Raw genomic sequence first — 11744 nt, 5'->3', positions numbered from 1 at the left:
CTGCTTCAAGCAGACTTCCATCAATCCCGACATGACAGTGCTCACCACTTGGGCCACTTTCCTGCCAAACATCCCCTCCCTGCAGCCAAGAAGATTAGACCCTGGAGTGGGTGACAATTTCATTCTTTGCTTTGTTTATTTGTCTATTGGTTTGATTGTAAAAAGGACTCTGTGTAATTTCTCCTTCTGCAGGCATTAAAGGTGCTTTGGCTCAACCCTTCCTGCCCACTTGCAGCACTGGAAGAGACTCTGTCAGAATTTGAATTTGGAAGATGGCAGTTCTGGAAAATGCAGTATTTTTGCAGGAGAACACATAGTTTGGAGTGGGGATGTTGGGGCAGAAGGAGCTGTTCTAGTGCCAGGCCAGACAGCAGGGCTCGCACATGACTTTCAGGTGAACAGTGCCCATGGTTGATCAATAGGTGTTGTGTTTGGGAATTGAGCAGGAAATCAATGGCCTTGCATTCCAGCTGGTGCTGAGAGATCAGAGAGGCTGGGAGGGGCTGGGATTCATTTCTGATTGCAGCCACTTCAGCACCATCAGTGTGCTTGAGTCCATGAGAAGAACTTGTCTGAGCACAGATGCACAAAGACTGCAGTTCCCAGAGCAGTGCTCTGCGTCTGACAGCAAAGCACCGACACAATCCAGATTCCCCAAGAGTGTGATTTATTGAAGCAACAGGAGAGCAAGTTCAGCACTGCTGCTGATGGGGGCATTGGCTACCAAGTGTTGATGTGTGTAGGGATAGAAAAATATAGTAAGAGAGTTTATAATAGTGAGATCGATCTATCTATCTATCTATCTATCTATCTATCTATCTATCTATCTATCTATCTATCTATCTATCTTTCTATCTATCTATCTATCTTTCTATCTATCTATCTATCCATCTATCCATCTATCCATCTATCTATCATCTATTTGACAGATATCAAATATTCCATTTGAATTTTCCCATCTCTGCTCCAAAGCAGTTGGTGGTATAAAGGTCACGTAAAGGCATCCCTTTGAGGAGAGGAGGAGAGACAGGTTCCATTGACTGTTCTGCAGTAGGCAGAGATGATTCCCCCTGCAGAGAGGGCTGGTTTTTTCCCTCACAGCTCTTTTCCTCCTCCACTCTCTTCTGCTGTGAAACCTTCTTTTTATGCAACAAATTGCTGCATGTCCTAAGGGAGTGGAACAATCTCAAGCTCAAGGTGGAGTTTGGAGACTTTGGTCATACATGGGTTACATGACACATGGTTTCCATCATTGGCATCCCTTGGGGTGTGTCAATTCATTTGTTGATGGGGCCTTTGGAGGATCTCTGTTAGTGCCGCTCAGAATTCTCAGCTGACAAAAGAGGGAGGATAAACACCTTGGTCCTCTTCCATATACTCAGGTGGCCATAGGGGCTCCCTGACCTCCATCAGAAGATCAAATTGCACACATCCTTATCTCCTGAACGAGCAGGATTTCTAACAAGAGTGTAGATGTCAGAAAGGCAGGAATGGTGGTGCAGACCTGAAGAGAACATGAACTCCACAAGTGTCTCTCACAAGGGATGAAATCACACAGGAAACCACCTGCAGAGCCAGGATGGAGCTGTGGGACAGGGCTGAGTGTGAGTGACTATGGAAAGACAAAGAGGACAGAGCAGAAGGGGAGAGAGGCCCTCAGCAGACCCTTGAGAAATGGCACACATTTCCTGTCAGCTGCCCAAGAGTCTGTTGGGGATTCAGACCCAGCTGGACCCTGATTGTACTGCCAGTGTCACTTTGGAATCTGGGTCTCCCCATGGGCAGAGAACAAGCCAGGAGAGCAGCAGCACAGTGCTTTGGGAACGTGTGAGCCCATCAGTGTTTGAGTCTTGGCCCACAAATGTTGTGTGGGGAGTTGAAGGCCATGTTCTCTTGCTTTCTGTGCAGGTTGTTCTGGAGAAAGAGCAGGAGCAGATTGATTTGTCAGAGATGCCATGCCAAACTGAGGAAGAGCTGTTGCTAGGCCGAGAGCAAAAAGAGCAGCTTGGGCAACAGGTGCAAGAGCCACTGGAAAATGGCCAGATAAGCCTGACTCAGCAGGTGACAGAGTGCAGGGCAGGAAGAGGGGCATAAATCACAGCTCTTGGGACTGAGGAGGCCAGGAGTCCTAGAAGCACTGAAAGCACAGAGCCTTGTAATCTGCAGAGATCAGCTCTGGTACAGGAGGTTTACAGTGGAAGCAGAGGTGGTTAAGTAGGCAGAAAGAAGCGACTGAATGAGTGTGATTTTGAGGCTGAAAGAGGGAAAAGCTGAGCCTGATGGCAGCTCCCAGTCACTTCTTCTTCCTTTGTGTGTACAGAACATCAAGGCAGAGCCACAAGCAGAGCTGCCTGAAGCTCAGAGTGCCATCGTGGCAGTGAAGAGGAGGCACCAGGAAGACATGAGGAACATTCAAGAGGAGATGACACTCTATCGGCAGAGAAGAGATCAACAAAACAAGGTGAGTGATAGAGTGGCAGCCACTCCACTCATCAAGCTGTCTCTCTCATGTGTTTTAGAGGACAGCAAGGAAAATCTCCAGGCAGAGATGCAGGAAACAGAGGCTAGGATCGACGCAAAGGAGAAGAGGCTGGAGGAAGAACTGAAAATTGTCATAGAGAAAATTAATCACCTGATTCAGAAGAAGGATTCTCTACTAAAACAAGTGAGTGAAACAGTGATAGGCACTGCAGTCACTGCAGCCTGGTGGTTTCAGCCCCTCTTGCCTTTCCTCTGCAGAGCAGCAGGGAGCTGGGGTGTTGCCTCTCAGTGCCATCCTGCTGTATTGTCTATCCCAGCTGCTTTGAAGGAAACTTGCTGGTGTGCTGAATCCCAACTACTGCTCTGGACAGTGGCACAAGTCGCTTTCCCCTTTTGCACTCATCTGAGTGCATTCCTGCTGGCCTCTTCCTGCTCTCCTTGTTTCTTCAGGTGTTTTTGCAAGTGAACACAGTCACCCAGATAGATGTTGAACACAAGCCACAAGCTGTCTGTATCCCTTGTTGAATCTGCTCCTCTCCTGCTTGTTCCCTTTCCTCACAGTCAATGAGCCTTGGCAGAAAGGGACAAGCTGTAGTCTCTGACTGCTTTGTTCTGTTTGACTTGAGGTGGAAATGTTGACATCTCACCTGGCAGCCTGCGAAGGCTTCCAGCGAATGACTGGTGATGAAGAGACCCAAGGTTGGCGTGAGGCACAGCAACTGTCCCAAGCAGAGATGCTGAAGGTTGAGCATGTCTCCAAGATGGTGGAGGAAAAGTGGACTCAGTGGGAGGAGGTACAACATTTGGACAAGGAGCTGCAAATGTGTCTGCAGCCCTTGGAGGGGGAAAGGGATCCTTGGGAGGGAGTGGAATGGTCATTGCTGCAGTCATCCTTCAGAAAATCCATGAAAATGGAATATGAAGGTGGCTATGAACTCAATTAAAACCAATTTCTGGTTTTGACCATTTGGTTTCAGAAGTGGGTATCCAAAATAATCCAGTTTATGAGCTTGGCATGTGGCTAAGAGCAACTTCTTATGGGTTTGAATTTGAAAAGTGTACTCGGGGTAATCTCTGCTAGTCACTTTTCTGACACCAACTCATTTCTACTCTCAGAGCTACCAAGAAGCCTTGGTTCCCCTCCCTGAGAAGTGGAGCCTGTGCAATTTCTTCATCTCCAGCACTGACACAGATGCTGCTCAGCCACAGGAGGATTTCCCGGAGCTACTGAGTACATCTAATTTATTTCTTGTCTGAGGGACAGTGAATTGTGTGCACGTGCCAGCATAGCTGTACCAAATGTACCTCCTCAGTTTGGTGTCACAGGGACATTTAGGTCTCTCCACAGGAAGTGCTCTGCTTCGAGGCAGGGAGAGAGCACTCTGCATGTTCCTGCTGTCCCTGAGGGCAGCCTGGACTGGTTAAAGTTTACCTGGCTTCCCTTTCTACTGAAGAAAGAAGCAGGAATTGTTGCTGGAGCAGTTGCTTGAGTTCTACCCATTGGCCCAACCCCTGCTCAGATCAGCCTCTAGGAAAACACATCAAGCCCTTTGTGATTCTGCAGCACAACCCATTTAATCTGCTTCTTGCCCATAAGAGCTGCCAGTGTTGTGCCCTCCCATAAAGACCTGGTGGGGCTGAGAAAAGATCCCATTTCATCTGTGTGTACCTTCCCCTGTTGAGACAAAAAAGGGCATTGATCCACACCTCGGTGTGTCTGATGCCAAAGCCAATCCCGTTGTGTCCTGAATGGGGGGCAGCAGCTTGTCAGGGGCTCAGGCTGGCTGTGGCTTGTGGCCATGGCTTGTCAGTGCTCATGCTTGGCCTTTGGCAGCCTTGCTGTGTGCCCTGGCCCTGAGGGCTGCTGTGACTGCAGGGGCTGGAGCCTTCCTTAGCTGGGAGAGTGGCGCTGCCGCCCAGCCGGCCGCTGCAGAGCCGAGCTGGCCCGAGGCAGCAGCCCCCGTCTGGGCCGGCTTCTGCACGGCACGGCCTGGACTCCCGAGAGGGACAGCATCTCCTCTGGGCAGCTGTGCGTGTCACAGCGGCGCCTGAGTAGCACTGCTCTCCTCGCTGCCCTTGCCCGCTGTGCCCACTTGGGAAGGTGGGGGGGACGTGTGCGGTGCTGAGAGGCCGAGTCCAATGGCAGCCACTGATCCGCGCTGTCAGGGTGAAGGGAAGCACTGGGGTTCTTCCCATGGGCCACGGGCAAGGGCATCTTGGAGCTCAGCCTGCTCATACAGGGTGAGGGTGCTGATGCTGAAAGCCCCTTTGGAATGGGTTACAGCATCAGCTGCTCTGTTTTACAGATGGAAAGCCATTCATTCTTTTGGCAAATCGCAGCATGGTGGAGACGATGGGAACATCTGGCAATGCTCTTCCTCTTACCAAATTGGCATCTCTTTGTAGGAATTGATTCTAGGTGTCAAGATGCATTTAATCTTAGGAAGTATGAAACCTTTTGTTGAGTGAAACACTGAAGTGTTTATTCCCAAGAAAAGAAAGGCTCTGTTAGGTCCAGCTCTCTTTAATGTTTATAGATGACAAACATACTTGCTGTGCTACCTGTTCTCTTCTGGTCTCTGTTTCCTCTGAATGTAGTCTCCCTGGGCTTAGTTTCCTGTCAAGAAGTCTTTTCAAAGGATTGTTCAAAATCAGTTTTTGTGCCAGGCACTTGTGCTGTGCAGCTGCCTCTCTTCTTCTTGTTGCTCCTGTTCTTCTTGTTGCTGCCCAGCTGACCACACTACTCTAAAATCCAACTCTACATTACTACTCTACAATCCTACTCTACAATCCTTCTCTAAATTCCTACTCTACAATTCTATTCTAAGATGGCCATGGAGAAAACTGTTCTAAATTGATTAGAACATTAATTATCCTTCTCTCCTTCCACTGTTTCACTGAAAGGATGAGTAGCACCAGGCTGGAGCCAGGCTTGACTGATGTTACAAATTGATGTAGCAGAAAGGAAAAGGAAACAAGAAGAAAGCATGATTTTCCAAGCTAAGAGCTTCAAAGGCAGGGGAATATTTTTTAAATGAAAAGGGCATTGAGTCAGAGGAGGTCTAAGGAGCATGGGGCAGCAGTGGCATAGGTTGGCCCAAGAGCTGGTAGGTGCCCCACCCCTGGAAATAGCTCAGGTCTGAGTATTCTGTTCCCTTTAAAGATGTCCCTGCTCCCTGCAGGGCACTCGGACCACATGAGCTTTACAGGTCCCTGCCAACCCTGCCCAGTCTAGGATTCCTCACCATTCTCAGTTGAACAGCACCAAGATTGGAAGGGAGGAGGAGGGGGGCACATCTGATGCCTTGGAATTCAGCGGAGAAGGAGCCACCATCCCTCAGCCACTGTTTCACCTGCAGCCCCTTGGCATTTTACCTGCAGGAGCTCCTCAGCAGACCAGCGCTGTGCCTCGTCTGTCTGCAGGCAGCAGCTCAGGAAGTCACGCAGCAAAGCTGAGAGGAGTTTGGGCTACGGCAGCTGTGGGGTCCCTCCTTTGGCTATCAGGAGTTGAACCTGGAGCAAACAGAAACACAAGGCTCCACCTGCTTCTTTCCCATCTGCAACAGCTCTCCCAGAGCCCATTGTTTCAGCTCCACTCTGCAGTGGCAGATTTTGCTCTGGCAGAGAGGCAGAGATGACTTCCCTGTATCATCAAAAAACACAAGCCCCAAAGCAGCCCCAGCTTTTCCAACATCCTGTAGGTCTGGCTTTGGCAGCTGATTTCATGGACTGATCTAGTTAGTGGGGAAATAAAGACATGCAAATCCATGTTTCCTTCTCTGAGGATTCACACCAGCTTGACAGGCTTCTTGGAAGAGGGATTTTGCTGTTCTAACTAACTCTATTCTTTCCAAGAATTATTACATAAAAAGCAGCTCAGCAGTGCTTGTCGGTCCCAGAAGCACAGCTGCCATAAAACAAAACTCATCAATTTTTGTCCTGTTGTTGAAAACAATGGTAATTGGAAGAAAAGAAAGGAAATCCCCCAGGTGCTCTTCAGGGAAGGAAACAAACATTTGGGATCCCCTATTCAACACAGATACATTAAGATGCCTCCACAAATGTATGAGATAAAAATGCCTTTTTGGGCACACAAGAACCACCTGCAGCTTTGTCTCTCTGCAGTCTGAAAATTTCAGGTTTCCTTATGCAGTAAAAGGAAAATATTCCTGGTGAAATCAGAAGAAAGAGAAGTGTCATCCCTTTGCTAAGCCTCTGCTCGTTGGATACTCAAGTCAATGCATAAACACTGGACCCATCCCAGAAAGTGGCAGGAAACAAACTGGAGGTTTTGGCAGGCTTTCCCCATCACCAGGCTCCAGCTTGCTGATATGGAGAAAGTGGCTTGGCTTATGAAAGAATATGATCATTAAGTGTTTCAGCAGCACGGCACAAGAAGCAGCAGGGACTCTGTGGCTTTAAACCATCCTCTCCAGGTTGCAGGCAAGTTTCCCCGTGAGAAGAATGGGGGTGCACGTCTTCTCTCAAAACCACTATTTTAGAAACTTTGTTTGGTTTGAGTTTCTTTCCTTCATTGCTGGAAAAAATAACACCAGTTCTGAGATGATTGTTTCCTGTTATTAGGGCCATCTACATAGCCAAAAGAGCTGGAACGATAACCCACAGCAAAATGTTGCCTGAGAATGGAGATTGTTTGTGTGGGGTAAGGCTTGAATTGCCCCACTGATGCAACCAAACCTAGAGCTGATGCTGATGTGCTGCAGGGACATTTCTAGAAGGGGGCCTCAGTGGAAATACTTGCAGCAGATGGCAATGGCATATTAGGGCATCTCCTCATGCTCCTTTTGATTTAGGACTTGATCTTTTTTTATTGAGTTTTATGTTATCTTTTATGTGCCTTTTATATTTTTCTCTCTCTTGAGAGAGGATTAAGGTCTCTAGGTCTTCTCTTTGCAGTGAAAGAGTTAATATCTCACCCTGGCCTGCAGATGGTTACCATGATTTATGCTGGCTAGTGGTTGCAATAGTTACGGTGATGGATTTGAGGCTGTGTTGTGGTTGTGCTAAGACCTCAGGGACCTGACCACAATGGTCATGGCTGTTCTTGCTGTGTGGCTGGTCTTTGTCTCCTGCTGTTTTTCATTTCAGCTGCAGACTGATAGCTTCCCCTTCCCACTGATGGCAGCCGCTTGTGGGGGGTCACGCTGGAGGGGGCCTGGCTTGGCCAGCAGCTACTCCCAGGGCCCAGTGGACTCTGGCTCAGCACGAGCAGACAGGGCCAGGGCTGAGGCCAGGGCTTGGTGTTAGTAAGATGTTAGTAGCTGTGAATTGGCTTAGCTCTGGCCAGGGCCCCACAGCCTCCTGTCCCCCACCTGGCTCCTGTTGGGGCCTGGACCAGCCCCTCCAGGCCTCACAGGCTGTGGTGGAGCGGGGCAGGCCCAGCCATAGCCCAGTTACCTTTCAAGGCTGGAAACAAGAGATGGCTTGCCAGTCTTTTAAAACGTAGAATTCACAGAGGCAGAGACAGCTACTGAATGGTTTAATGGGTTGTCACTTCTCAGAACTAGACAACTATTGGTTTTTTACTAGGCACAGAGGAGTGCCTTAGCACTTAGCAGCACTTAGCTCTTAGCAGCTTCTCTCAGAAAAATAATTTTTTTGGCTGGCTTCTTCTCTCCTCACTGAGTAATAATTAATGTAAAACCAGCATATGCACACATCCTCAGAGTCCCCAGTGTCCATGGAATGGCCAGTGACTGGGGAATGCTGGCAGCCACAGTGATGTCGGTCATCCCTCCTCGTTACCCATGGGACTCCTCAGCCCCTTTTGGGATTTCTGCAGTGCCAAGGCCATGGGGAGGAAATGCCTTTGCTGCCATCCTGGGCAGGATCTTGCTCGGCACATTATGGCCTCATGTCCCCCGTGTCTCATTGTCCTCTGATAGCCCCTGTGTCCCTGCACTTCCCTCAAGAGCAGGACTTTGGTGCCAACACCCCAACACTCCAAATCCATGCAATGGCATTGTCCCTATGGTACCCCCACACTTACTAGATGGACGAGAATACTGCTTAGTATTCTAATTCCTAGTAATTCCTATTCTAATTCCTTAGTAATCAATTCCTAGGAATTGATCCCTGGGCAACAAGATAATGTTGCCCTATCACCCTGCCCACTTTTCCCCCTCCTCCCTTTCTTCTTTTGGATACTGAGGCAAAGAGATAATGCTTGAGCTAGGCGAAAAAGCTGTAGCTCTGAGGAAAGTAGTTACTTTGTAACAGGGTATGGGAATCAAGCACTTCTTAGAAATCAGCAACTCTAGCACAACAAGCCAACTGCAAAAAGCTAACCACTGAGTATTTGAGCAGACAATCTCATAGAGCATGTGCGTAAACAGAAACAAAATGTTCAAGCCTGAGGAACACTTCTGGCCTTCATCTGCAACGACCACCAGGAGGCTGACGACCACCTCGTCCAGAGCCCTGCTACAAGGGCTTCCATAATCAAGGAATTAGAAAATACGAAGGTCAGGAAAGTAGAATGTGCCCATTAAGTTAAAAAAGCTCAAAAGCTTGTACTGTGCAAACAATGGACAAGTGGCGGAGCTATTCCCCTCACTTGTGGTGTTGAATAAACAAATCCTTGCTCTATAGGCCCTGCACTATGGAGTACTGTTTTCTTGACTACTTTTTATGCATCATAATCCCAGTATGATTTTCATTTTCTTCTTAGGATCTTCTAATCATAATAAGACTAAGAGAGCGAGTTGTGTATTGAGAAGGCCGAAACAGGGTAACCCAGGAGAGAAGCAGAATTTCCAAATGTCATCCACGGAAAGGAAGGGCACAAAACAGCGCTGGGGAAGAGTGTCCCTCGCACAGCCCTCAGAGCTGCCACAATGCACAAGTTAGGTGGCTGGGGCTGAGGCAGCCACACACAAGATGGTGGCCAGAGCTGAGGCTGTGCCACGCACAAGATGGTGGCCAGAGCTGAGGCTGTGCCACACACAAGATGGTGGCCAGAGATGAGGCCGTGCCATGCACAAGATGGTGGCCAGAGATGAGGCTGTGCCATGCACAAGATGGTGGCAGGGCTGAGGCCGTGCCTCCCAGAGCGTTCTGCAGCCTCTACCAGCCCAGCCCCAGAACAGCGCAGGGCAGTCAGAGCCCCCCTTCCAGCCATCTCTTTCAATGGACATTGACAGAAACCCGGGGCATGGACACAGGGTAGCATCTGTGGTCTGTGCACACAAACACATACCAGCCAGTTTGTGACCTTGGCTGGCAGTAGTCTCAGGTGAAAATAGAAAGAAACTCCAGGGTTTGAATGTTTTAAAATAGAATATCTCATTTGCTTAAAGAAAAAGTACCAAAAGCACAATGAGGCATCAGAGCCTGGGTCTTCCATGCAGGACTCATAGTGAGTGTGAGGTGATGAAAATGGAGATGGGATTTAACTGAAAGCAGACTTTGCAATGGGTGCTCACCTGTGATATCCATCCCTCAGGGTACCTATTTATTTAGAACACTATGAAGACTATGTAGGAATGAAAATAACCCATCAAACTACAGCAGGAAATCCATTGTGGCTTAGGTTCTTCTTTATGAGATTCTTTAGGCTGAGCAGAGATTTTGTGTTCAGCAGATGCACAGGCAGAGGCTTCTTGGGCTGCTGCTCTAGCACCCGACACTTTGAGTCGGGGATTGCAGGAAAAAAACAAGAGAAACCCATCAACTACTGAAGAGAAAGAGTCACTGACAGGAAGCAGTGGGTGAAGAAATGTGAGGGGAAAAAGGCAGAAAATAGGAAGTCAAAAGTGTGAGAAATGTGAGTGAGGAAAGGAGAGAAATGGGAAGGTGAAGTCAGCTGTGTGTGACGGTGGGGTGGTGAGAACTTCAGGGCTCGGGCACCTCAGCAGCTGCTTCTGGGCTTTCAGCTCTTTAGCCCTCAAAAGGGCTGCTGGAGTGAAAACAGCTCTTAAGGCAAATACAGAAGAAAAGAGACAGATCGTCGTAGCTCTGATCTCTCAGGAGGTTTTAATTCAGCTGTCTCCTCCGAGAAATCCCAGTTCAAAAGCTGCTAGGGTCAGAGAGAACTTGCGTTTTATCCGCTGTGGAAAAGGGTGGGTCAAAGGGAATAACCAGTGAGAAACACAGAATGTACATAAAACTGGAGGCATGCTGGGGGTGGCTTTTTGACCTCAGCACACCTGTAAATGTGGCCAGCCAGGCTCTCTCCCCCAACGAGAGGGCAACCATTTGCAGCCTAAGGGGTCTCCTCCCTCCAGGGAAGAACGGCCACACCGCTGGCCAGATCCCTGGCCACTACAGGAGGGAAGAAAAGGGTAGGAAAGCTGAGTGGCAAAGGGTGAGAAACATGAGGAGCAGCAGCTGCTCCAAGCTGGGAACATGAGTGGCAGTGCTGATTTCCAGAGGCTTCTGTCCCCCCAGGTGAAGCCAAGGCAGGAGCAGGTTGAAAACTGCTGGTGCTGCTGCTGCTGCTCAGTGCCAGAGAGCTCTGGCTGGGCAGGGCACGGTGCCCACTGTGCTGTGGGCTCTTTCTCCTGCCAGATCTGGACACACCTGGGAAGAAATGATGATGACCTGTGAGGAAACTGATGGATTTTGTGGAGGCTGAATTGCTCTGCACACACTTGGGCCACCTGCAGCACAGAGCTTTGGCCCCCCAAAAGGTAAACTAGAGGGAAAGAGCTGGAAAAGATTTTGTTTTGATCTTTCTTACCTGCTCAAGAGAAATGGCCAAAATGAAAGTGACCAAAGAGGGCCCATTCCCCACAGCCAGCTCAGGGTTTGAAAGGAGGCAGTACTCTATTTCAGTGCAGAGTGTGTGGAGAATCCCTTCCCTAAATTGTGCACATGTAGCAATCTCACCTACTAGCTTGTATCCATGGAACTAAGACATCTTCCGTACTTTGCTGAAACTCACAGGCTAAACATTTTCCCAGATTATTTGACATATTTAAATCCTGTCTCAGAATATATTGAAATGGAAATAGGCTTGTCCTGAAGCTCTCTGGTAGTCATTGTCATAGCTTCAGAAGGAGACCCATGTAGAAAAGAAGCCAAGACACAGTGGGGGTTGCAAAGAAAATTTATTCCATTAGTTGCAGTAGCAAATAATACATACCAACTCCTGGACTCCCAGAAACCTACTGAGCAGAAGAAGGAGGTGAAGCATGGTACTCGGTGGGAGGGGCAGGTAGTGTCATGGTTTTAAACCAGTAACTAAAAAAAAAAATACTTATTTTTTTACTGTGAGATATGGATTAGAACAAGAGCAAAAC

The 11744-nt window shown here is 48.6% G+C and overlaps 1 protein-coding gene across 1 annotated transcript; it reads left to right on the top strand.

Annotated features, from left to right (window-relative positions):
• Positions 1-1908: 1908 nt before the first annotated feature.
• On the top strand, positions 1909-9094 carry LOC111942508 (uncharacterized). Its single transcript, XM_086867836.1, has 3 exons — positions 1909-2665; positions 3108-3275; positions 3598-9094. Exons 1-3 carry the CDS (start codon positions 2237-2239, stop codon positions 3736-3738), a joined length of 738 nt encoding a protein of 245 aa, XP_086723962.1. The 5' UTR covers positions 1909-2236; the 3' UTR covers positions 3739-9094.
• The last annotated feature ends 2650 nt before the right edge of the window (positions 9095-11744 follow it).

Source organism: Cyanistes caeruleus, chromosome Z (genome assembly GCF_971803275.1).
Source record: "Cyanistes caeruleus chromosome Z, bCyaCae1.hap1.1, whole genome shotgun sequence".
In the NCBI taxonomy this organism is placed as follows: domain Eukaryota; kingdom Metazoa; phylum Chordata; class Aves; order Passeriformes; family Paridae; genus Cyanistes; species Cyanistes caeruleus.
This window is presented reverse-complemented; position numbering and strand designations above follow the sequence as displayed.